At 43.7% G+C, this 25922-nt stretch overlaps 1 protein-coding gene across 1 annotated transcript; it reads right to left on the reverse strand.

The window, feature by feature from the left end:
* Nucleotides 1-9446: 9446 nt before the first annotated feature.
* On the reverse strand, nucleotides 9447-15993 carry LOC109895688 (ubiquitin-conjugating enzyme E2 R2). Its single transcript, XM_020489587.2, has 5 exons — nucleotides 14836-15993; nucleotides 14360-14446; nucleotides 14158-14255; nucleotides 12254-12382; nucleotides 9447-12122 (listed from the first exon to the last, which is right to left on the reverse strand). The coding sequence occupies exons 1-5, from the start codon at nucleotides 15010-15012 to the stop codon at nucleotides 11864-11866; spliced, it is 750 nt and encodes a 249-aa protein (XP_020345176.1). The 5' UTR covers nucleotides 15013-15993; the 3' UTR covers nucleotides 9447-11863.
* Nucleotides 15994-25922: the final 9929 nt, after the last annotated feature.

The raw sequence follows: 25922 nt of genomic DNA on the forward strand, positions 1-25922 counted from the left end.
CTATGTAAGGTCCCACAGTTGACAGTGCATGTCAGAGCAAAAACCAAGCCATGAGGTCAAAGGAATTGTCGGTAGAGCTTGAGACAGGATTGTGTCGAGGCAGAGATTTGGGGAAGGGTACCAAAACAATTCTGCAGCATTGAATGTCCCCAAGAACACAGTGTCCTCCATCATTCTTAAATGGAAGAAGTTTAGAACCACCAAGAATCTATCTGGCCGCCCGGCCAAACTGAGCAATCGGGGGAGAAGGGCCTTGGTCAGGGAGGTGACTAGGAACCCGATGATCACTCTGACAGAGCTCTAGAGTTCCTCTGTGGAGATGGGAGAACCTTCCAGAAGGACAACCATCTCCTGCAGCACTCAACCAATCAGGCATTTATAGTAGTGGCCAGACGGAAGCCACTCCTCAGTAAAAGGCACATGACAGCCCATTTGGAGTTTGCCAAAAGGCACCTAAAGACTCTCAGACCATGGGAAACAAGATTCTCTGGTCTGATGAAACCAAGATTGAACTCTTTGGCCTGAATGCTAAGTGGATGTTTTACAGCGGCAGGGACTGGGAGACTAGTCAGGTTTATGGTAAAGATGAACGGAGCAAGTACAGAGAGATCCTTAATGAAAACCTGCTCAGGACCTCAGACTGGGGCGAAGGTTCACCTTCCAACAGGACAACAACCCTAAGCACACAGCCAAGACAACGTAGGAGTGGATTCGGGAAAAGTCTTTGAATGTCCTTGAGTGGCCCAGCCAGAGCCCGGACTTAAACCCGATCAAACATCTTCAGAGATTTGGAAATAGCTGTGCAGGGACACTCCCCATCCAACCTGACAGAGCTTGAGAGGATCTGCAGAGAAGAATGGGAGAAACTCACCAAATACAGGTGTGCCAAGCTTGAAGTGTCATACCCAATAAGACTCAAAGTTGTAATCTGAATACTTATGTAAATTTCAGTTCTTTATTTTCAATAAATTAGCAACAATTTCTAAAAACCTGTTTTTACTTTGTCATTATGGGGTATTATGTGTAGATTGATGAGGGAAGAATAACCATTTAATCAATTTTATAATAAGGCTGTAACCTAACAAAATTTTGAAAAAGTCGAGTGGTTTGAATACTTTCCAAAGGCACTGTATATTAACTTTTTCAAAAGCTTCAAAACTGTCAGCAATGATGTTCAAAGTAGTCCAATCTACAGAATAAACCAACAGATCACTTTAACTGCAATAACATTCTCAGTAACGGTTACAGATTTATTTTATTTTATTGCTGTCGCTGTGATATGTTCTTGTTTATGTACTGTCGTGGCAAAATGACAAACTCTGTTATACACATGTGATGTATAAACCTTAAACCTGTACATTTCCACTCTCTGTTTCTTTCATGTAAGAAGAAGCCAGTTTTTTTCCTCTCTTGTTTCTGAGTAACTGTCACGTGGCCAATGACAAAAGAGCCTCTGAGAGTGACCTGTTTTTTTGGTCAATCCTATTCTTTTCCTATCTTTCAAGGGCACAGCTGTGTAGAGATATTAATAGAACAGAGGCTAGCTTGAGCAGCAATGACAATTCTATCAGCAGAAATGAGTAATAACACTGGCATTATCACTTGTGCGCTATGATCTCACACACCTGCTATACTGCCATGTAGACAGAGGTTGTATTTCCCTATATAGGCTGAGACCAGAATCGTGTTTGATGGGCTCGTAACTCTGCACTGTTGTTGAGTGGATTGATAACCAGCTCCAGATTTGCAAATCTTATAATAAAGATTGATTGTTTGAAGAAATGACTAAGTCTCTCACTTGGTTAGAATTTCCACGACACTACCTTAGTTGAATGCACTGACTGTAAGATAAGAGTGTCTGCTGAATGATCAAAATGTAAATGTAAAAACAAACCCTTGCAAAAGCATACTGGGTATTATTCGAATGAGCTCTGCCCCCAAATAAGTACACATTTGTTTGGTGTGGACCAGATCCAAAACTAAAAGAATCATAGACGTCTAGGCTCTATTTCACAAGTTTTTAACATCAGACTACACCATGGCAGAGTATAGGTCAGAAGAGCCCAGTAGAGTACAGTACGGCACAGGACAGTTTAATTCGCTAGAGTAAAGTACAGTAGAGTACAGTATAGTTTACTTCAGTTTTAATACATTTTTATTTTAATAAATTACAGTAGTTTAATTTAGTAGAGTATAGTTTAGTTCAGCAGCATAGAGTACATTACAGTTACGTAGTAGGGGTCTTCTCGGGTCCAGTTGGCTGATGACAACCAAACTGGACCCAACCCAGACCCGTAGTGCACTGTACTATACTTTTCTTTACTGTACTCTGTAGTGCACTGTACTATACTTTTCTTTACTGTACCCTACTGTAGTGTACTGTACTATACTTTTCTTTACTGTACTCTACTGTAGTGTACTGTACTATACTTTTCTTTACTGTACCCTACTGTAGTGTACTGTACTATACTTTTCTTTACTGTACTCTTTAGTGCACTGTACTATACTTTTCTTTACTGTACCCTACTGTAGTGTACTGTACTATACTTTTCTTTACTGTACTCTACTGTAGTGTACTGTACTATACTTTTCTTTACTGTACCCTACTGTAGTGTACTGTACTATACTTTTCTTTACTGTACTCTACCGTAGTGTACTATACTTTTCTTTACTGTACTGTACTCTGCTGTGCTCTACTGTACTGTATACCTTGCTATACTGTGCTGTCCAAACTTGTAAAACATAGACGTCTATGATTGGTTTAGATTTGGTCTGATCTGGACCGGACTAAATCTGAATCAATTCTAGACGTCTATATGTTTGGGCCAAATATAGGCCGGTCCAGACGACCTCTGTGGTTTTGAAATCAAGGCTGGTCCAGACCGGACAAAATCTAAACTAAACATACAGTGGGGCAAAAAAAGTATTTAGTCAGCCACAAATTGTGCAAGTTCACCCACTTAAAAAGATGAGAGGCCTGTAATTTTCATCATAGGCACACTTCAACTATGACAGCCAAAATTTGAATTTTTGGGGGGCAAATTATGGTGGAAAATAAGTGTTTGGTCACCTACAAACAAGCAAGATTTCTGGCACTCACAGACCTGTAACTTCTTCTTTAAGAGGCTCCTCTGTCCTCCACTCGTTACCTGTATTAATGGCACCTGTTTGAACTTGTTATCATTATAAAAGACACCTGTCCACAACCTCAAACAGTCACACTCCAAACTCCACTATGGCCAAGACCGAAGAGCTGTCAAAGGACACCAGAAACAAAATTGTAGACCTGCACCAGGCTGGGAAGGCTGAATCTGCAATAGGTAGGCAGCTTGGTTGGAAGAAATCAACTGTGGGAGCAATTATTAGGAGATGGAAGACATACAAGACCACTGATAATCTCCCTCGATCTGGGGCTCCACGCAAGATCTCACCCCGTGTGGTCAAAATGATCACAATATCGGTGAGCAAAAATCCCAGAACCTCACGGGGGGACCTAGTGAATGACCTGCAGAGAGCTGGGACCAAAGTAACAAAGCCTACCATCAGTAACACACTATGCCGCCAGGGACTCAAATCCTGCAGTGACAGACGTGTCCCCCTGCTTAAGCCAGTACATGTCCAGGCCCGTCTGAAGTTTGCTAGAGAGCATTTGGATGATCCAGAAGAAGATTGGGAGAATGTCATATGGTCAGATGAAACCAAAATATAACTTTTTGGTAAAAACTCAACTCGTCGTGTTTGGAGGACAAAGAATGCTGAGTTGCATCCAAAGAACACCATACCTACTGTGAAGCATGGGGGTGGAAACATCATGCTTTGGGGCTGTTTTTCTGCAAAGGGACCAGGACTACTGATCCGTGTAAAGGAAAGAATGAATGGGGCCATGTATCGTGAGATTTTGAGTGAAAACCTCCTTCCATCAGCAAGGGCATTGAAGATGAAACGTGGCTGGGTCTTTCAGCATGATAATGATCCCAAACACACCGCCCGGGCAACGAAGGAGTGGCTTCGTAAGAAGCATTTCAAGGTCCTGGAGTGGCCTAACAAGTCCGCAGGTCTCAACCCCATAGAAAATCTTTGGAGGGAGTTGAAAGTCCGTGTTGCCCAGCAACAGCCCCAAAACATCACTGCTCAAGAGGAGATCTGCATAGAGGAATGGGCCAAAATACCAGCAACAGTGTGTGAAAACCTTGTGAAGACTTACAGAAAACGTTTGACCTCTGTCATTGCCAACAAAGGGTATATAACGAAGTATTGAGATAAACTTTTGTTATTGACCAAATACTTATTTTCCACCATAATTTGCAAATAAATTAATAAAAAAATCCTACAATGTGATTTTCTGGATTTTTTTTCTCATTTTGTCTGTCATAAGTGGGAGAACATGCACAATTGGTGGCTGACTAAATACTTTTTTGCCCCACTGTATATGTCTAGGTTTGTGGCAAATAAAGTTCAGAAAGGTGGGTAGAAGTTGTGCAACAGGTGTCTGCTGTGCGCCTAAATCCATACATTTCTGTGGGCTGTCATCCCAGCTAACAACACATGCTCCCACAACTTTAGAGAACAATCCCTTAAGAGTCTCATTAGGTCATTAATATTTCCTATTTTGTTGCCTTATAACCTGGAATTAAAAGAGATTGTTCGGGGTGTTTGTATCATTTGATTTACACAACACGCCCACCACTTTGAAGATGCAAATGTTTTTCTTCTTCTTTGAAACAAACAAGAAATAAGACAAAAAAACTGAAAACTTGAGCGTGCATAACTATTCACCCCCCCCCCCTCCCACCCCCCCAAAAAGTCAATACTTTGCAGATCCACCTTTTGCAGCAATTACAGCTGCAAGTATCTTGGGGTATGTCTCTATAAGCTTGGCATATCTACCCACTGGGATTCCAGCTCCTTCAAGTTGGATGGGTTCTGCTGGTGTACAGCAATCTTGAAGTCATACCACAAATTCTCAATTGGATTGAGGTCTGGGTTTTGACTAGTCCATTCCAATACATTTAAATGTTTCCCCTTAAACCACTCGAGTGTTGCTTCAGCAGTATGCTTAGGGTCATTGTCCTGCTGGAAGGTGAACCTCCATCCCAATCTCAAATCTCTGGAAGATAAACAGGTTTCCCTCAAGATTTTCCCTGTATTTAGCACCATCCATTATTCTTTCAATTCTGACCAGTTTCCCAGTCCCTGCCGATGACAAACATCCCAACTGCATGATGCTGCCACCACCAAGCTTCACTGTGGGGATGTTGTTCTTGGGGTGATGAGGTGTTGGGTTTGCACCAGACATAGCGTTTTCCTTGATTGCCAAAAAGCTAAATTTTAGTCTCATCTGACCAGAGTACATTCTTCCATATGTTTGGGGAGTCTCCCACATGCCTTTTGGCGAATACCAAACATGTTTGCTTATGTATTTTCTTTAAGCAATGGCTTTTTTCTGGCCACTCTTCCATAAAGCCCAGCTCTCTGGAGTGTACAGCTTAAAGTGGTCCTATGGACAGATACACCAATCTCCACTGTGGAGCTTGGCAGCTCCTTCAGGGTTATCTCTGTGAAATGCCCTCCTTGCCTGGTCTGTGAGTGTTTGTGGGCGTCCCTCTCTTGGCAGGTTTACTGTGGTGCCATATTCTTTCCATAAAAAAAATATTTAATGGTGCTCTGTTGGATGTTAAAAGTTTCAGATATTTTTTTATAACCCAATCCTGATCTGTACTTCTCCACAACTTTGTCCCTGACCTGTTTGGAGAGCTCCTTAGTCTTCATGGAACCGCTTGCTTGGTGGTGCCCCTTGCTTAGTGGTGTTGCAGACTCTGGGGTCTTTCAGAACAGGTATATATATACTGAGATCATATGACCGATCATATGACACTTAGATAGCACACAGGTGAACTTCATTTAACTAATTATGTGACCACCGAAGGTAATTGGTTGCACCAGATCTTATTATGGGCTTCATAGCAAAGGGGATGAATACAGATGCACTCACCATTTTTCCATTTTTTATTTTTTATAATTTTTTTTAAGCTTCTCAAGGACATTCATAGACTTGTCTCAAAGCCACTCCTGCATTGTATTGGCTGTGTTCTTAGGGTCGTTGTCCTGTTGGAAGGTGAACCTTAATCCCAGTCTGAGGCTCTAAGCACTCTGGAGCATGTTTTCATCAAGGATCTGTACTTTTCTCCGTTTATCTTTCCCTCGATCTAGTCTCCCAGTCCCTGCCACTGAAAAACATCCCCACAGCATGATGCTACCACCACCATGCTTCACCATAGGGATGGTGCCAGGTTTCCTATAGGCGTGACGCTTGGCATTCAGGCCAAATAGTTCAATCTAGGTTTCATCAGACCGGAGAATCTTGTTTCTCATGGTCTGAGAGTCTTTAGGTGCCTTTTGGCAAACTCCAAGCGGGCTGTCATGTGCCTTTTACTGAGGAGTGGCTTCTGTCTGACCACTACCATAAAATCCATATTGGTGGAGTGCTGCAGAGATGGTTGTCCTTTTGGAAGGTTCCCCCATCGCCACAGAGGAACTCTAGAGCTATGTCAGTGTGACCATCGAGTTCTTGGTCACCTCCCTGACCAAAGCCCTTCTACTCCGATTGCTCAGTTTGGCCAGCTCTAGGAAGAGTCTTGGTGGTTCCAAACTTCTGCCATTTAAGAATGATGGAGGTCACTGTGTTCTTGGGGACATTCAATGCTGCAAAAATATTTTGGTGTCCTTCCCCAGATCTATGCATCGACACAATCCTGTCTCGGTGATCAACGGACACTTCCTTCGACCTCATAGCTTGGTTTTTGCTCTGACATGCACTGTCAACTGTGGGACCTTATATAGACAGGTGTGTACCTTTCCATTTTTAATTTATTTTACCTTTATTTGACTAGGCAAGTCAGTTAAGAACAAATTCTTATTTTCAATGACGGCCTAGGAACAGTGGGTTACCTGCCTTGTTCAGGGGCAGAACGACAGATTTTTACCTTGTCAGCTCTGAGATTCGATATTGCAACCTTTCGGTTACTAGTCCAACGCTCTAACCACTAGGCTACCTGCCGCCCAAATCACGTCCAATTAATTGAATTTACCACAGGTGGACTCCAAGTTGTAGAAACAGCTAAAGGATGATCAATGGAAACAGGATGCACCTGAGCTCAATTTCGAGTCTCATAGCAAAAGCTATGAATACTTATGTAAATAAGCCATTTCTAAAACCCTGTTTTCGCATTGTCATTATGGGTTATTGTGCGTAGATTGCTGAGGATTTTTTATTTATTTAATACATTTTAAAATAAGGCTGTAACGTAACAAAATGTGGAAAAAGTCAAGGGGTCTGAATACTTTCCGAAGGCACTGTACTTTAGTTTATTTAATAAATATTTTCTTATCTCAAAAATGTCTAAAAACCTTTGACAAGATAAGCCATCCACCTGACACACCTGAAAGGTGTGGCATATCAAGAAGCTGATTAAACAGCATGATCACTACACAAGTGCACCTTGTGCTGGGGACAATAAAAGGCCACTCTAAAAGGTGTAGTTTAGTCATACAACACAATTCCACAGATGCCTCAAGTTGAGGGAGCGTGCAATTGGTATGCTGGCTACAGGAATGTCCACCAGAGCTGTTGCCAGATAATTTAATGTTAATTTCTCTACCATAAGCCGCCTACAACGTCATTTTAGAGAATTTGGGAGTACGTCCAACCAGACTCACAAACGTAGACCACGTGTAACCATGCCAGCCTATGACCTCCACATTCGGCTTCTACACCTGTGGGATGGTCTTAGATGACTCTCCCGGACAGCTGGTGAGACTGTGGATTTGCACAACAGAAGAATTTCTGCACAAACTGTCAGAAAGCGTCTCAGGGAAGCGATCTGCGTGCTCGTCATCCTCACCAGGTTTCTTGACCTGACTGCAGTTCAGCATCGTAACCGAATTCAGTGGGCAAATTCTCATGTTCGATGGCCAACGTCATACTGGAGAAGTGTGCTCTTCACGAATGAATCCTGGTTTCAACTGTACCGGGCAGATGGCAGACAGCGTGTATGGTGTCGCGTGGGCAAGTGGTTTGCTGATGTCAATGTTGTGAACATAGTGCCTGGTGGTGGGGTTATGGAATGGGCAGACACATAAGCTACGGACAACAAACACAATTGCATTTTATCAATGGTAATTTGAATCCACAGAGATACCGTGACAAGATCCTGAGACCCGTTGTCGTGCCATTCATCCGCTGCCATCACTTCATGTTTCAGTTTGATAGTGCACAGACCCATGTCAGAAGGATCTGGACACAATTCCAGGAAGCTCAAAATGTCCTAGTTCTTCCAAGCCTGCATACTCATCAGACATGTCACCCATTGAGCATGTTTGGGATGCTCTGGGTCGACGTGTATGACAGCATATTCCAGTTCCCGTCAATGTCCAGCAACTTCGCACAGCCATTGAAGAATTGGACAACATTCCACAGGCCACAATCAACAGCCTGATCAAGTCTATGCGAAGGACATGTGCTGATCTTCATGAGGCAAATACTGGTCACACCAGATACTGTTTTTCTGATCCACGCCCTTACCTTTTTTAAAAAAGGTATCTGTGACCAACAGATGCATATCTGTATTCCCAGTCATGTGAAATCTATAGATTATGGGCCTACTGAATTTCAATTGACTGATTTCCTGATATGAACTGTAACTCAGTAAAATCTTTTCAAATTGTTGCATGTTGCGTTTATATTTTTGTTCAGTGTAGTTGATGCTACCAGCCTGGAGCCCTCGCAGACGTTTTCTCTCCCGGTGATCACCTCAGCATCGCATCTGCAGCAAAGCAGAGGAAGGGAAGCTTTTCATCACTCTGGAGAGTCCTGCGAGGAAAAAATAAGAAGCCTGTTGTTGCACTGTTATACAGTTGAACCTGTTGATACAGGAATATCCAGCATTTATGGCTCTTAACTCTGTAACTTTCTATTTTCAGGCCCATGTGGCTGCAAAGAAAAAGGACAGACGCTAGAAGGTTGAGAGCCTCACCTCACACCACAGGAAGCTGCTGGCACCTTCATTGTGGAGGACCGGCTCATTGTTATGGCTGGAACGGAAAAAATGGAATGGTATCGAACACATCAAACTAATGGTTTCCATGTGTTAGATACCATTCCATTCCAGCCATTATTATGAGCCGTCCTCCCCTCAGTAGCCTCCTGTGCTACACAGGGAGATCAGTAATGGGAGGGGCTCAATGCTACAAACACCTGCGATTGAGACTCGATTGCCCTACTTCCATCTTCAGACTTTCTCTCATTCACCCCACCGATTTTTATCAGCAAACTTTTTTTTTTGGGGGGGGGGGGGCATTTCATTTGAATGCGTATTCTTTTTCATTGAAACAAATATCTAACAAGTGGATGTTTTTAATGGCAAAAATAATTCTCACTTTGAAATAGCTTTGACAATTTCCAGTGCTCTCTGTATTTATTTGACTTTGTGCAACAAACAACCCAAATATAAAGCCTTTGATTCACAAAAGAAAGCTTATTTTATATTCAGTCAACGTTCATGACGTAAGTTCAGTTAGACCATGAAAAACAAGGTGAATTTTCTACTCCGAAAAACAAGCACATAACATTAGCTGAAAGACACCAAGGGCCGGATCCAAGCCACCCTGCCTTAGCAATGTTTACACAATATCTTTGTTTACCCACTATGTTTAGGCCTACATACTACTGCATAAATATTGCCCTGTGCATTTGATTGAATCAAGCCCAAAGTCTCTAAGCGATTATTGAACTTAAATTAAAATTAAACATAATTGAGATATCTAATAAATGATCATAATGGTTATGAAGCGCTCTACGTGTCCCCAAACGGAATGCTTTTCTATGTAATGATTACCCATCTGTGGTCAAGGGCCTGTGACTGGCACTGGGAGGAGATCTCTTTGGCAACAAAAACATCATGAATCACATTTACTTTGGAACCACTTGAGGACTACCAAACTCAAATGAAAAATCAAAGACATTAAGTGGCTTTCAGTTCACTCCATTATACCCAAGCATTTGTAACCTCAATGTCTGGCTCATCAGACCTGCATTCAAATACTATTCGAAATCAAATAGTTTGCTTTCAAGTCTGGGTTTGCACTTTTGGGACATTTAAAATGATTTCAAATAGTATGTGAACCCAGGTCTGTTGCTTATACACACCCTTAGTAGAGGAAGGTGACACACCCCAAACCTCAGCTGTAACAAAGAGTTATGGAATGGCCAACACTTCCCATGGTGATCCAGCATTCATTGTCTGTGTTTCTGGGTAAAGAGATGTTTTCATCAAACCTTGAACGGGAGATTACTGACTACAGCAAATACTAACAGAACAAATTGTCTCTACTTGAAACAGCAGTGTTGCCTCTCTCAGTGCTGTTTTCTGTGCAGAGCAGTTTGTTGGATCCAACGCTCTGTGGTGTGGAGGGGTCCACTTGTCTCATTCACTCCTGGTGTTCAAGTCCCCCATAGGCATAGAAAGAATGGGTTGTTACAAATCAGTCACCAAGGAAACAACGCCATGTCGCCAGTCCAGTCCCCATGGAAATTATCCATCGCTGGTACCGTACCAATATTTGGAAGCATCTTGTTTGAGAGCACAAGAGTTTAGTGACATCAGGCGTGAGACTTTATCAGTCTCAGAAACCCTTTATCAGTTTATCAGTCTCAGAAACCCTTTATCAGTTTCAGGTGCATTTCACCTCAGAAGTTGGAGCAGAGATTGCTTCTCTACAGTCTCTGGTTGAAAATATGCATGTTGAGATGAATCCACTCAAAGAGATGCATGTTGGGAGTCAGTGCCCAACCCTTCCTATTTGCTAGCGATCTTTGATTGAGTGGATGACTCAGAGAAATATGAGGAACCAAGCAAAAATAGTCCTTTTGGTGTTCAGATCCATGCCAGGGCAATACAGAAAGAGTAAGTTTTTTGTTTATTAATTTAACTGATGTGTGAGAGAGTAAGAGAGGGGTATGTTAGTTGAGTGCATCTTACCACCCTGTTCCATAGCTTAAGAACAAATTAGAGTTCATTTAAATTGTGGTTTTACGTTTGAATACAATTTGGTTTAACACAACGGAATTAGAACTAGTTTGAGAGTGTATTTTAACCCTGGGAGGGGTAGAAACCAGTGTTGCCAACTTAAAGTCGCTATATTCAGTCAGTTTTCAGACCCCCACAGCAACTTTTATTTGTCAAAGTGCCTAGCGACAAATTAAGCTACTTTTCAGGCTGCCTTGGAGATGAGTTTTGATACCCTTTAGTGACTTTTCCCACTAAATAATTCCACAAACAAAAGTGAGAAAAGCTGCCTATGCAAAATAATTCACAGCAACACCGCACACACAGGTACAGAAGCATAAGGGGAGGGGGTGTGCAGCTGGGGAGAAAATGTCATGGTAACAGCAAAACATCATCTGGCGACAAATCAAGCAGCCAATAGGAATTCTCGCAAAAAAATTGTTGGCAACACTGGTAGACAGCATACAAGCCAGATTGGTGTCATTATAAAGCATGTGATTATGTTGAACTGTTTAAAACTGACCCCTCAAATGGCTGAATAAGAGAAATGCCATAATAAAACCATTAAATCTGACCCCCATAAAGCTGTTAAAAATCCCTGCTTCAGGTGTAGAGCGCCTTAATAGAATATGGGCATGCTAAGTGCTATGGGAAGCCGTCAAGAATGGGATGGATCGAGCAAGAGTGTGTGTGTGCGCACGTGGTAAGGAATCAGAAAGTAAGGATAGGAGGAGGCTGCAGCAGAGTCACTGGTAGGAAGGGTGTGGGGAGGAGCGGGATAAAAAGCGAGAGGAGGAAGGTCATGACTCTTCGTTGCCCGAGTCTTCCTCGTCAATTAAGCAGTTCCCCTCCTCTCCGGCCATCTGGCACCCAGCTTCTGCATCATCTTCGTCTTCCTCGTCATCCTCCTCAATGTCATCATCGTAGAGGTCGTCGTAAAGCAAGTCCGAGCTGCTGTCGTGGGAAGGCACTTTGGTCTGGATGCAGTACTCCGCCAGCGTGGTAGGGACCTTCACCCCATCCCGCTCCGCCTCCACTTTAGTGGACACTACCTGCTTCCTGAGAGAAAGAGTAAGATTCCAGGTAGAAAATTAAGTGATTGACTGCACTGAATTTCCATGTTTAGTCATGTGTGTGAAGGAGTATATTGCTGTTTTTCATTGCGTGTTAAAAGAGAGAATTTTAGGTACCTGATGATCTCAGCATACTCTTTGTCCTTGCTGTCTCTCCACTTGCGGAACATAACAGAGGCATCGACATTGGCCGGGGAGAAGGTGTTGGGCTCGTTCAGCAGAGAGATCACACTCAGTAGGATGGTCCTGAAAATACATATTCATATACAAACAGTACACAGGTAAGGTCACAGGTGAGTACATCTGGGCCGTGTTCACTAGGCATGTCAGTGGTACGTTCAGTTGATTAAACATTTAGCTAGGTTTTACAACAGTACGTACTGAGAGAAATGTTGCGCACCATTCTTCAACTTTTAGGTATACGGTGCATTTGGAAAGTATACAGACCCATTGACTTTTTCCACTTTGTTACAACCTCATTCTAAAATGGATTAAATAGTTCCCCCCCCCATCAATCTACACACAATGCCCCATAATGACAAAGCAAAAACAGGTTTAGAAATGTTTGCAAAAGTTTTAAAAATAAACTGAAATATCACATTTACATAAGTATTAAGACACTTCACGCAGTACTTTGAGGCAACTTTGGCAGCCTCAAGTCTTCTCAGGTATGCCGCTACAAGCTTGGCACAACTATATTTCTCTCATTCTTCTCCACAGATCCTCTCAAGCTCTGTCAGGTTGGATGGGGAGCGTCGCTGCACAGCTTCTCAAGGACATTCAGAGACTTGTCCCAAAGCCACTCCTGCAGTCTTGGCTGTGTGCTTAGGGTTGTTGTCCTGCTGGAAGGTGAACCTTAACACCAGTCTGAGGTCCTAAGCGCTCTGGAGCATGTTTTCATCAAAGATCTGTACTTTGCTCTGTTAATCTTTTCCTCGATCCGGACTAGTCTCCCAGTCCCTGCCACTGAAAAACATCCCACAGCTTGATGCTGCCACCACCATCCATCACCATAGGGATGGTACCAGGTTCCCTATAGGAGTAACGATTGAATCGTGATTTAAGAATGATGGAGGCCACGGTTCTTTGACCTTCAATGCTGCAGATATTTTTTGGTACCCTTTCCCAGATCTGTGCCTTGACACAATCCGATCTCGGAGCGCTACAGACACTTCCTTTGACCTCATGGCTTGGATTTTGCTCTGACATACACTGTCAACCTTATATAGACAGGTGTGTGCCTTTCCAAATCATGTCCAATCAATTGAATTTACCACCGGAGGACTCCAAGTTATTGAATCATTTCAAGGATGATCAATGGAAACGGGATGCTCCTGAGCTCAATTTCGAGTCTCATAGCAAAAGGTCTGAAAACTTAAGTAAATAAGATATTTCTGTTTTGTATTTTTAAATCAATTTGCAAAAGTCTGAAAACCTGTTTTCGCTTTGTCATTATGGGGTATTGTGTGTAGATTGATGAGGAAAATTTTAGAATAAGGCTGTAACGTGAAAAAGTCAAGACCTCTGAATACTTTCCGAATGCACTGTATAGAGAGCAATAGTAATGGGCTCCCGAGTGGCGCAGCGGTCTAAGGCACTGCATCTCATTGCAAGAGGCATTACTATAGTACCTGGTTCGAATCCAGGCTCTCTCACATCTGGCCATATTTGGGAGTCCCATAGGGCGGCGCACAATTGGCTCAGCGTCATCCGGATAGGCCGTCATTGTAAATAAGAAATTGTTCTAAACTGACTTGCCTAGTTAAATAAAAATCAAATGGTGTATTTTTAAGGCACTACCGGAGGCTAACTCCACCATGGCTTGTTGGCCAAAGCCTAAGGGGAAATTGGGTTTGTCAAGGGTTTTTGGATAAATTACAAAAATAGAGTCTGTGGTAACCATAGGCTTAGGAGATCTTATACGTTTTTGTTCTATGAGAAACTCATCAGCTAACATCACCTTTTGTTCATTTTGAAGCATTAACAGTGCATTTGGAATGTATTCATACGGAGTATTTTACCTGACATTCTGGGTGGGGTTCCATCTCTCAGAGGGTAGCTCTCCGCTCTGTGGGTCGTCAACAGGGGGGTGAAGGATGGAGATACACACTTCCCCATTCTGTAGACAAACAGCAAGTTACTCTCCACAGCAAGACCAACAATTACCCAGAAACACATAAATCACATAAAATCAAGACAAACATACAATGTGGTATACATCACCTCATATATGTTGGGGTGCCACATCTTTGTGAGGAAACGGAAAGTAGGTGGAGAGTAGGGGTAGTCAACTGGAAACTTCATGTGTGCCTGGGAAATGAAAGTCAGTGATGTGTGCGGGAAGGAATACTTTGGCTTTTCACAAATAGTGTGTCGCATATTGACACCCACTGGAGGGTTGTGGCAAGTTCTTCCTGGGTGACAGCTTAAGACTCAGTTGTAACGTAAAATATTGCAATGTTAATTTATATGGTCAAATAAACTATGGAAAGGCTACAAGCGGTCTGCCAAGTTTGGGAAACACTGCTCTCTAGGCAGGGGTACAGGGATTTCCTACATATAACAAAAAAGTGTGTTTGTATATACTATAAGTAACGCTACTGTTTGGATTCTTGTTATTTTATTAATACTTTCTATACTCTAGACTAGTTAGCAATAGGTCCCAGATCACGTGTATTGCAGAAGAAATTCTCCCTCACCTTGAAGTATCCTCCCTCATAAAGTGTGTTGGGGGGTCCAAATATGGCCACCTCCCAGTTGTACAAGTCAGACTCTTCTACTGGTGTGATGCGGAAACCCTCCACTGGTTCCTCTTGGAGAGACTTCAGTTCAAGCATTAGTGCCTTCTGAGAGCTTGGCATCTGCTGCTGTGCCATGGTGACCCCAGTGGCAATGAAGACTGGCTGAAAACCGGACGACCCCGTTGGCACTCGCTCTTTGGAAGCTTTCCTAACAGCCAGTCAAATAAATCAGGACCAATTCAAATTGCTCGTCCCAACAACCAACAGCTGTGGTTGTCATACAGAGGGGCTGCAAGCATTACCCACCAGTGGTGGCACCACGTTTAGTTTGTAGCTAGGTTAGCTAACGTTATCCATCCAACTGTGCAGCCTGCTCTCAAAACGTTAGCTAGCTAGCTACAGTAGCGAGGTAAACAAAGCGACAAACTGCTGCTAGCTCTGTTGACAGTTCTGTAGATAATGAGGAAGCTGCTTTTGGTAGAGACTAAAATACTCCTATACGGTTTAATGACGTGTCTATACGGTTTAATGACGTGTCAAATGTTTTTAACGCCGCACATTCCTCAATCTGATCATATATGTTATGGTTTTATCCTGGATGGGAGGGGGGTGCCGTTTACAAATGATCTATCGAAACGTTCGAAATATAGCTTGCTAGCGTCTTTGATCTCCAACCAGTTTAACTTGTGTAATAATAAATTAGACGAAAAAAGGGTGTTTCTAAAATGTTTCCCATGTCATTCGTCCGTTCTCCGTCGATAGGTGTGCACCGTCTCAGCACGTTCAGCGGGTTGTTCTCCGTCATTTGTTTGTGTGCGTGAGCATAGCAAGCTTCTCCACTAGAGTCAAACTCAACGAACGTTTATGATTTAGTTTTAAAGCCGCCCGACAAGCAGAATCGCTTTAAAATAACTACAGTGATATAAATTAATCCACGTGTGTAGGAACTTCATTTTCTCTCTCTCTCTCTCGTTTCTCACTTCGCAGTTTGCTTTCAACAGATTCCAGTGCACTTGCTGTCTCGCGCCATACCTGTGAAAAGCTAGCCACTTCTTCTTCTTCGATGAGGTTTAAGGGCGGTTGGCGTCCAATAAAATGTTGCATTACCGTCACCTACTAGACTGGAGTATAACTTCCTTATTTTGCTTTAAAAAAATAAGAATACAAAAATAAAGACCCTACAGTCACTAAAAACCCACCACCCACTCCACTATTTAAATATATGTAGTCCTACCTCAGACCACTTATCACACGCTGTAACTCTTCTGACATCAGGTCTTGCACACTCAAATACCTCTCTGCAGCTGCCACCACAACCTCAATTGTCTGTGATTTATGTTCCACCCCTGCAGTACAGTTGATAACCATTGCTATAAATGCAAAAAATCTAATCTTACTGAAACATATACTGTATCACTTGTTACTCACACCACTCCTCTCGGGATCCCCCCCTACTTTCTGAACTGCCTCAGCATAGGACAACTTCTGCTCTACTCTAACCCTGGAAACCTCAATCTGCCTCTCTCGCACTGGACATTTCTGATCCCCAACCCCATGGGCACCCCTACAATTAACGCATACCACTACTTTCCCCAATGCTACACATTCCTTTGTCTCATGCCCGATCCAGCGTACAGCTCACACCTCCCTCCTACACACTGCTGCCACATGCCCATACGCTTGACACCTGTAACAACGTAATGCTTTTGGCACAACATCTCGTAAGGGATAGCGTATATCTAACATCACTTTGTCGGGCAAAGACTCAACATCAAAACTCAAAAGGACAGACAACAACTCTTCTGTTTCGCCCCTCTGTCTGTGTCGCACCAAACGACAAGTATCACAAACACTGGGAATCTTCCTTTTCAGTTGGTCAACTTTCACATTTACCCCTACCCCAGTAATCACTCTTCTCAATGGCACCCTTTCCTTGACAACAAAACAATTAACCTCTCTTGTCCCCATTAATTTAACACGGTGCGCCTGCTCCCTCTGACCAGTAGAAACACAAACAATTATCACAAGACCACTTCCTGGTCACCGATTCCACGGGACTGAACTCTGTTTTCAGCCACCCTGAAACCCCAAATGGATCAGCCAAAAGGGTCCACTTTTTCAAAAAATGTCACGCCTACGGTCACAGAGTCATCTTTATCCTGACCCTCGGTGCAAGCATCGAGCTCCGACAACTTCACCACACCTAACCCATCTGGACAAGAGGAATACCTATGTGAGAATGCTGTTCATCGACTACAGCTCGGCATTTAACACCATAGTGCCCTCCAAGCTCGTCATCAAGCTCGAGACCCTGGGTCTCGACCCCGCTCTGTGCAGCTGGGTACTGGACTTCCTGACGGGCCGCCCCCAGGTGGTGAGGGTAGGCAACAACATCTCCACCCCGCTGATCCTCAACACTGGGGCCCCACAAGGGTGCGTTCTGAGCCCTCTCCTGTACTCCCTGTTCACCCACGACTGCGTGGCCACGCACGCCTCCAACTCAATCATCAAGTTTGCGGACGACACAACAGTGGTAGGCTTGATTACCAACAACGACGAGACGGCCTACAGGGAGTCAGGAAAATAACCTCACACTCAACGTCAACAAAACTAAGGAGATGATTGTGGACTTCAGGAAACAGCAGAGGGAACACCCCCCTATCCACATTGATGGAACAGTAGTGGAGAGGGTAGTAAGTTTTAAGTTCCTCGGCGTACACATCACAGACAAACTGAATTGGTCCACCCACACAGACAGCATCGTGAGGAAGGCGCAACAGCGCCTCTTCAACCTCAGGAGGCTGAAGAAATTTGGCTTGTCACCAAAAGCACTCACAAACTTCTACAGATGCACAATCGAGAGCATCCTATCGGGCTGTATCACCGCCTGGTACGGCAACTGCTCCGCCCAAAACCGTAAGGCTCTCCAGAGGGTAGTGAGGTCTGCACAACGCATCACCGGGGGCAAACTACCTGCCCCCCCCAGGACACCTACACCACCCGATGTCACAGGAAGGCCATAAAGATCATCAAGGACAACAACCACCCGAGCCACTACCTGTTCACCCCGCTATCATCCAGAAGGCGAGGTCAGTACAGGTGCATCAAAGCTGGGACCGAGAGACTGAAAAACAGCTTCTATCTCAAGGCCATCAGACTGTTAAACAGCCACCACTAACATTGAGTGGCTGCTGCCAACACACTGACTCAACTCCAGCCACTTTAATAATGGGAATTGATGGGAAATGATGTAAAATATATCACTAGCCACTTTAAACAATGCTACCTAATATAATGTTTACATACCCTACATTATTCATCTCATATGTATACGTATATACTGTACTCTATATCATCTACTGCATCTTTATGTAATACATGTATCACTAGCCACTTTAACTATGCCACTTTGTTTACATACTCATCTCATATGTATATACGGTACTCAATACCATCTACTGTATCTTGCCTATGCCGCTCTGTACCATCAAATCAAATCAAATTTATTTATATAGCCCTTCGTAGATCAGCTGATATCTCAAAGTGCTGTACAGAAACCCAGCCTAACCCAAGCAATGCAGGTGTAGAAGCACGGTGGCTAGGAAAAACTCCCTAGAAAGGCCAAAACCTAGGAAGAAACCAGGCTATGTGGGGTGGCCAGTCCTCTTCTGGCTGTGCCGGGTGGAGATTATAACAGAACATGGCCAAGATGTTCAAATGTTCATAAATGACCAGCATGGTCATATAATAATAAGGCAAAACAGTTGAAACTGGAGCAGCAGCACGGTCAGATGGACTGGGGACAGCAAGGAGTCATCATGTCAGGTCGTCCTGGGGCATGGTCCTAGGGCTCAGGTCCTCCGAGAGAGAGAAAGAAAGAGAGAATTAGAGAGAGCATATGTGGGGTGGCCAGTCCTCTTCTGGCTGTGCCGGGTGGAGATTATAACAGAACATGGCCAAAATGTTCAAATGTTCATAAATGACCAGCATGTTCGAATAATAATAAGGCAGAACAGTTGAAACTGGAGCAGCAGCACAGCCAGGTGGACTGGGGACAGCAAGGAGTCATCATGTCAGGTAGTCCTGGGGCATGGTCCCAGGGCTCAGGTCCTCCGAGAGAGAGAAAGAAAGAGAGAAGGAGAGAATTAGAGAACGCACACTTAGATTCACACAGGACACCGAATAGGACAGGAGAAGTACTCCAGATATAACAAACTGACCCTAGCCCCCTGACACAAACTACTGCAGCATAAATACTGGAGGCTGAGACAGGAGGGGTCAGGAGACACTGTGGCCCCATCCGAGGACACCCCCGGACAGGGCCAAACAGGGCCATCACTCATTCATATATCTTTATGTACATATTCTTTATCCCCTTACACTTGTGTCTATAAGGGAGTAGTTTTGGAATTGTTAGCTAGATTACTTGTTGGTTATTACTGCATTGTCGGAACTAGAAGCACAAGCATTTCGCTACACTCACATTAACATCTGCTAACCATGTGTATGTGACAAATACAATTTGATTTGATTTGATTTGACCTACCACCTCCGATATTTCACCCTCTTTCACTTCCATTTCTCCTCCAGTCTTCGATCCGGCGTACAGCTCACTCTGCTTACACTTTCTACCATTCTTCTTTAACAAATCATCTCCTTACTGTGCTGAAAGTGTGTGGTCAATCACAGTTTACAACATTTCTAAATCCCCCTACCTAACTCAGTACTTCTGAGAAAAAAAAGAGCCATACTAACTTCTAATAGACCCTCCCCCATCCCCCAAATCCCTTCCAAACCTCCCCAACCTCAATGACCCTACACTTCAATCTTTCCCTCTCTAACATCCTTACAACAATATAACAACACATGCTCCACCGTTTCATCGACCACACACTCCTGACACAAACCATTCTCATGCTCGCCAACCAGATGTAATGACGAGTTCAATGTACAATGTTCTTAGCGCAATCGAGCAAACACCACCTCTTCCTTCCTAATCTGAACTTTGAATCTTGGTCCACCAACCTTTCTTTGGAGGGCATATAAAGGCTCTGATCTTACATTTAGCCTCACCTCTACCCAGTGGAACATTAATATCAATTATATCTCGTTTCAAAGCTCTTTTGCCTAACTGGTCTACAATGTCATTCCCTTCCACACCCGAATGTGCTGGAACCCAGCAGAATATCACTACTACACCCATTCTCTCAATTCTCCATAATTACATGAATACCTCCAATATTAGGTCACTCCTATTAGATTTACCAGATTATAAACTATTCCATACAGACAGAGAATCTGAGCATACTATAATTCTAACAGGATGTATGTCCTTCACCCACTGGAGGGCAACTACTATTGCCAACAGTTCAACTGAGTATACTGACAGTTCATCTAGTCTTCTACATATCTGCACATCAAATTCAGGAACACAAACGCCTGCTCCTCTGCACCCACTATCTGGGTCCTTGGATCCATCTATGAAAAACGGTAAAAAAGCATAAATACTTTGACCAATGTAATTGTCAACCAGTTTTCGAAATTATCACTGACTTCTGACCAATCTTTCATTTTCTCTACCAAAGTTAGATCAAGAACCGGATCTGTAAGTAACCATGGAGGAAAATCCCCTATCACCACAGAAGGGCCAACCTCCAACTCCCTCAAACCACTCATCAGCAAGCTTTCCAACTGTCCAACCAAAATATAGTTCATCAACGATTGTCTATTAGCACCCATTCATAACCAGAGACCGAGCACATAAGATTCAACACCTTCTTACACTTGGTTTCAACATTTATGACAGGATCTGTCCATGTACAGTTGAAGTGGGAAGTTTACATACACCTTAGCCAAATAAATTTAAACTCAGTTTTTCACAATTCCTGAAATTTAATCCTAGTAAAAATCCCATGTCTTAGGTCAGGTAGGATCACCACTTTATTTTAAGAATGTGAAATGCCAGAATAACAGCAGAGAGAATGATTTATTTCAGCTTTTATTTCCTTCATCACATTCCCAGTGGGTCAGAAGTTTACATACACTCAATTAGTTGCCTTTAAATTGTTTAACTTGGGTCAAACATTTCGGGTAGCCTTCCGCATGCTTCCCACAAAAAGATGGGTGAAATTTGGCCCATTCCTCCTGACAGAGCTGGTGTAATTGAGTCCGGTTTGTAGGCCTCATTGCTCGCACACGCTTTTTCAGTTCTGCCCACATATTTTCTATACGATTGAGGTCAGGGCTTTGTGATGGCCACTCCAATACCTTGACTTTGTTGTCCTTAAGCCATTTTTCCACAACTTTGGAAGTGTGCTTTGGGTCATTGTCCATTTGGAAGACCCATTTGCGACCAAGCTTTAACTTCCTGACTGATGTCTTGAAATGTTGCCTCAATATATCCACATAATTTCCCTCCTCATGATGCCATCTATTTTGTGAAGTGCACCAGTCCCTCATGCAGCCCAGCACCCCCACAACATGATGCTGCCACCCCAGGGCTTCACTGTTGGGATGGTGTTCTTTGGCTTGCAAGCCTCCCCCTTTTCCCTCCTAACATAACAATGGTCATTATGGCCAAATAGTTATGTTTTTGTATCATCAGACCAGAGGACATTTCTCCAAAAAGTATGATCTTTGTCCCTATGTGCAGTTGCAAACCGTAGTCTGGCTTTTTTTAATGGCGGTTTTGGAGCAGTGGCTTCTTCCTTGCTGAGCGGCCTTTCAGGTTATGTCGATATAGGACTCGTTTTACTGTGGATATAGATACTTTGTACCTGTTTCCTCCAGCATCTTCACAAGGTCCTTTGCTGTTGTTCTGGGATTGATTTGCACTTTTCGTACCAAAGTACGTTAATCTCTAGGAGACAGAACGCGTCTCCTTCCTGAGCGGTATGACGGCTGCGTGGTCCCATGGTGTTTATACTTGCGTACTATTGTTTGATTTTCCCATGATGTCAAGCAAAGAGGCACTGAGTTTGAAGGTAGGCCTTGAAATACAACCACAGGTACACCTCCAATTGACTCGAATGATTAGCCTAACAGAAGCTTCCAAAGCCATGACATAATTTTCTGGAATTTTACAAGCTGTTTAAAGGCACAGTCAACTTAGTGTATGTAAACTTCTGACCCACTGAAATTGTGATGCAGTGAATTAATCTGTCTGTAAACAATTGTTGGAAAAATTACTTGTGTCGTGCACAAAGTAGATGTCCTAACCGACTTGCCAAAACAATTTTTTTGCTAACAAGAAATTTGTGAAGTGGTTGAAAAAAAGAGTTTTAATGACCCTTCAACTGTATATCGCTCATTGAACCATGGACCAAAATATTTATACTTAGAAACCCTCCCCATAGACTGTCCATACAGAAACATCTGTATATTATCAGCAACTTTCTTCTTCGAGAACAACAAGACTTCGCCACTGACAATTTAAACCCCAGTCAATCGACCATCTTTCAACATCCACTATAGCTTGTTGAATAGATTTGATCACGAGACATTCCTTCCCCTCTTCCAAATAGCTCCATTATTAGCATAGGGAAGCTCCAACACCCCTACCTACATTTGAAAACCCACTGTTAATCGTAATGTTGAACAAAACAGGACTCCATAGGCATCAGATAAAATGGATCCTATTTTAACTTTGAAATAGTGATTAAATAAGGCCAAAACCTATGCAGGCTATACCTGCATCAAACAAAGACAACTACCCACAAATAAAAAAAGGGGGGGGGGAATGCCTAAGTATGATTCCCAATCAGAGACAACGATAGACAGCTGTCCCTGATTGAGAATCCTACCCGGCCAAAACATAGAAACAAAGAACATAGAGTTTCCCAGCCGAGTCACACCCTGACCAACCAAACATAGTGAATAAAAAGATCTCTACGGTCAGGGCGTGACACACAGCTTATTAGGGTTGAACGCATCTCATCTACGGTGAAAAACAGCATCCAAAGAAGAGTCAAAAGTATCCTTTTTCTTATACACATTAACATGAGCATTTAAAATCTCAAAGTAACCCCACTATGTACCCTAACAAATGTCTTCCCCAACAAGTCCGATTTTTCTTTATCAGTTTCAGCAATTTTTGGATCAAAACCTGGAATTTGAGTCAAAATATGAACTTGCTTCTTTCAGTTATCTTCTTCAACATAGACTATACATCCCCCAGCTCAATACCCCTGCCTATTGTAGAGCAGAACTGTCTCCATGCATTTCTCTTGACAGACTTAAAGACCCTACGTACTAAAGCCCTCTTCCTTTGGAAATCAAGTAGATTCTCAGGAGTCACATTGCTATGCAACACTCTTTAAGCCCTATTTCTTTCTCAAATAGCTACAGCGCACTCTTCAGTCCACCAAGGAACCACCTTCCTTTTTTCCCGCCCACTTCACTCACTGGCACATATAAATTCGTAGCACACAAAATCAGAGCTGTCACATAGGCCGCACAAAGACAGCTCTCCAACAGACTTTGAGGCAATGATCACCAAACTTTTCCCAGTCTGCTTTATGAAAAGCACCATCTTCTGAACGATACTCTATCTGGAATAGTAACATCAAAGTTAATGAAATCAGGAAATGATCACGTCCAACAGTCGAATCATTCATTACATTACATTCACACAAAGATGCAATAGAGTTAGAAGCCAGTGTGAGGTCCAGGCAGGATGTAACTGTTTGAATGTTAAATGACGAGACAGAGGCATTGATGCGAGTAACCAGTCTTGTTCAGTACATCACAACACATCCAAGTATCTCAAGCACCCCGGTAAAACACAAGAGTTGCATTAATGAACATTTACCAACAGATGGCGTCACTGTGCCATCTTACACCCATAACATCTTCCATCTTCCATCCTCTGTGTCGTTTTATCTGTCGAACTGCTTTGCTTTATCTTGGCCAGGTCGCAATTGTAAATGAGAACTTGTTCTCAACTTGCCTACCTGGTTAAATAAAGGTAAAATAAATAAAAAAATAAAATAAATAAAATTTAATAAAATAGGACAGGAGGTGTCAATTCACTAACAAAACAAACCTAGTAACAATTTCCAACATGAACAGTTTAGTAAAAAAAAAAGGGGTCTTTTTGTCATGCGACCCCTTTGACCATCAGGGTTCCGAGTAGGTGCTGGCTCAGCAATCCGAAGGTCAACCCTGTTACGACGGTACAGTGATCCATTCACTTCGACCAAGTAGGAGCGTGGTGCCACTTTCTGTACACAGGATCCGAGTCTCCAGAGGCCTGTCCGGTCCCCTGGTAGTGGCTTCATTCGCACCGTTTCACCCACCCTGAGCTCAGGTAAGTCTTTTGCTGATTTGTCGTAGATGAACTTGGAGACCTGTCTTCTGTGACGTAGCTTCACCAGCACGTCTGTCACCACACATGGCTCCAGGAGAGTGCTGGCTACTGGCAGAGCTGCTTTTAAGTGCCGTGCCATGAGGCGCTGTGCCGGGCTGCTGTCCATGCCTTCTGTCGGGGTATTGCGCCACTGCAGGATTGCTTTCCAGGCATCTTTGCCCTCTCGCAGAGCCTTTTTGCAGAGGTTCTTTGCGATTTTTACTGCGGACTCTGCCTTCAGATTAGCTTTTGGGTGTCGTGGTGATGAAGTGACGTGCTCGAATTCCCATCCTGCAGCAAATTTTCGGAACTCAACTCCGGAGAATTGGGGTCCATTGTCTGAAATTACCCTATCTGGCTGGCCATAGCGGGCAAACTGAGCCTTGCAGCGTTTGATCGTTGTCTCTGCTGAGAGGTCGGGGAGGAGGTCGATCTCCCAAAAGTCAGAGTAATGATCGACTACCAGCATAAAGTCTTTGCCACTGTGCTGGAAGAGATCTAGACTTACTATCTGCCAGGGGCGCATCGGTAGCTCGTGGGACATCATCGTCTCTCTCTGTTGCTCAATGGCATATTCATTGCAGATTGTGCATTTACTGACATAGTCTTTAATTTCACTCTGCATTCCTGGCCAATACAGTGTCACGTGCTTGTCTGTAACAGGCCTCACCTCCTATGTGACTTGAGTGCACGCGTGCCAACATCTCAGGGCGCAGAGACCGGGGAATAACGACTCTCTGACTCTTGAATATTACTCCGTTTTGAACACTGAGCTCCTCTTTGATTGGCCAATATTCTCTGACGGCTAAAGCAGTTTCTTCCCTGCAGTCGGGCCAGCCCATCAGAATCACAGACCTCAATGCCTGGAGTTGCCTGTCCCTGTCTGTGTGCTGTCTGATTTGTATAAGGCGCTGGTCCGTAACATTAAGGTAGTCAGCCTGGTTGATGTGTTCAACATCCACTTGCTCTGTTTATAAGCTGCACACTGCGTGTTGTTCATGCATGGAGCGTGTGTGAGTGCCTGATGCAGTAGCCCTGCTGAGCGTGTCACTCACATACATCTCTGGCCCTGGCTTATACACCACCTTGAGGTTGTAGTTTTGTAGGGCCAGTAGTATGCTCTGCAGTCGTTTTGGGGCATTCAGGAGAGGCTTGCTGAATATAGCAATAAGGGGCTTGTGATCGGTCTCTGCGGTAATATTGTCGCGCCCGTACAGGTAGTGGTGGATGCGTTGGCATGCAAACACAATGCTGAGGCACTCCTTCTCTATCTGGGCATAGTTCTGCTCTGTTGGGGTGAGTGCCCTAGAGGCGAATGCCACAGGCTGGCCCTCCTGCATGAGGCAACAGCCAAGTCCATACTGGCTTGAGTCACTCTGAATCGTGACAGGTTTTGACACATTGTAGTATCGCAGTACAGGTGTCTGGGTGACCAGTTGTTTTATTTCCCTCACCGCTGCGTCATGTTTTGGGAGCCAATGCCAGATGGTGTCCTTGTCCATGAGCCTCCTCAGTGGCTCACAGACTTCAGAGAGCCGCGGTAGGAACTTGGCCAGGTAGGTGACGAATCCGACGAAGCGCTGCACTCCCTTCACGTCAGATGGGTGGGGCATTTCCAAGACAGCCTTCACTTTTTCAGGATCCGCCTTCAATCTGGTGGAGGACAAGATGTGCCCATGAAAGCGGACCTCTGGCACTT

This window comes from Oncorhynchus kisutch, linkage group LG8 (genome assembly GCF_002021735.2).
Source record: "Oncorhynchus kisutch isolate 150728-3 linkage group LG8, Okis_V2, whole genome shotgun sequence".
NCBI lineage: Eukaryota > Metazoa > Chordata > Actinopteri > Salmoniformes > Salmonidae > Oncorhynchus > Oncorhynchus kisutch.

Excerpts from the sequence above, each read along its gene's own strand:
- LOC109895688 (XM_020489587.2), bottom strand. The coding sequence starts at position 15,012 with ATGGCACAGCAGCAGATGCCAAGCTCTCAGAAGGCACTAATGCTTGAA. Across the intron at positions 14,447-14,835 it reads ATGAGGGAGGATACTTCAAG|GCACACATGAAGTTTCCAGT; the intron begins GTGAGGGAGAAT and ends TTCATTTCCCAG. Across the intron at positions 12,123-12,253 it reads GAGTATGCTGAGATCATCAG|GAAGCAGGTAGTGTCCACTA; the intron begins GTACCTAAAATT and ends TCTTTCTCTCAG.